Raw genomic sequence first — 965 nt, 5'->3', positions numbered from 1 at the left:
CAGCTCCCCACGCCCAGCTCTCCGCGCCCAGCTCCTTGCGCCCAGCTTCCCACGCCCCGCTCCCCACGCTGGCAGCTCCCCGAGCCCAGCTCCCCACGCCCAGAAACCCTGCACTGGAAGCTCCCCACGCTGGCAGCTCCCCACGCCCAGGCTCCCCGCGCCCAGCTCCCCACGCCCAGCTCACTGCACCCAGCTCCCCACGCCCAGCTGCCCACGCTGGCAGCTCCCCACGCCCAGAAACCCTGCACTGGAAGCTCTCCACGCCCAGCTCCCCGTGCTGGCAGCTCTCTGCACCCAGCACCCCACACCCAGCTCCCCCGCACCCAGCTCTCCATGCTGGCAGTTCCCTGCGCCCAGCTCCCTGTGTTGAGTCTCAGGTGACTGGTGAGAAGCTGGGCACCATGTGTGCACACTTCGCCCCTGCCCTCTCCACAGCCTGCCTCTGCCCACTTCCCCAGTGTTAATGGTTCCCAGCAGTGCCTCAGCACACCCACACAGTGACGTCCACTCTGCCCAGGTGGAGACCCTGGTGGGGACGATCTCCCTGTGTGCACGCAGCACATGCACAGAGGTGCAGTAGCGGAGGCTGGGGTTGTGTCTGTGTTCCTCAACGTCAGTGATGCTTCCTGACATGCCCAGAGTCTGTGCAAGGACAAGGACTTGAGTGTCTCACTTGCAGTCCCATCTCACATGTGGTCACCATCAGGCTCCTGGTAACTGCAGGAGCAGCAGCTCAGTAATTTGAGGGAAAGACACAGGGAAGGAGCGATAAAGGTCAAGTCAAAACCAGCAGCTGAAGATGGTGCCAAACGTGAAGAAGGAGGCCCCTGCCCCTCCCAAAGCCGAAGCCAAAGCAAAGGCATCAAAGGCCAAGAAGGCATCCTGACGGGCATCCACAGCCAAAAAACCCAGAAGACCCACGTCACCCACCTTCCAGCGGCCTAAGAAGCCAAGACTCCGAAGGC

At 62.9% G+C, this 965-nt stretch overlaps 1 protein-coding gene across 1 annotated transcript in view; it reads left to right on the top strand.

Annotated features, from left to right (window-relative positions):
* Window positions 1-381, top strand: part of LOC102859429 (melanoma antigen preferentially expressed in tumors-like) — a 5,716-nt gene extending 5,335 nt beyond the window's left edge. Inside the window, exon 2 of the mRNA XM_006903418.1 lies at window positions 18-381. Coding sequence (XP_006903480.1) covers window positions 18-381 — 364 coding nt within the window. The remainder of the gene's footprint in view (window positions 1-17) is intronic.
* The last annotated feature ends 584 nt before the right edge of the window (window positions 382-965 follow it).

This window comes from Elephantulus edwardii, unplaced genomic scaffold (assembly GCF_000299155.1).
Source record: "Elephantulus edwardii isolate Elephantulus edwardi_28Jun2011 unplaced genomic scaffold, EleEdw1.0 scaffold00733, whole genome shotgun sequence".
In the NCBI taxonomy this organism is placed as follows: domain Eukaryota; kingdom Metazoa; phylum Chordata; class Mammalia; order Macroscelidea; family Macroscelididae; genus Elephantulus; species Elephantulus edwardii.
Note: the sequence above shows the minus strand (reverse complement) of the source record. Positions and strands in the feature narration are given on the sequence as shown.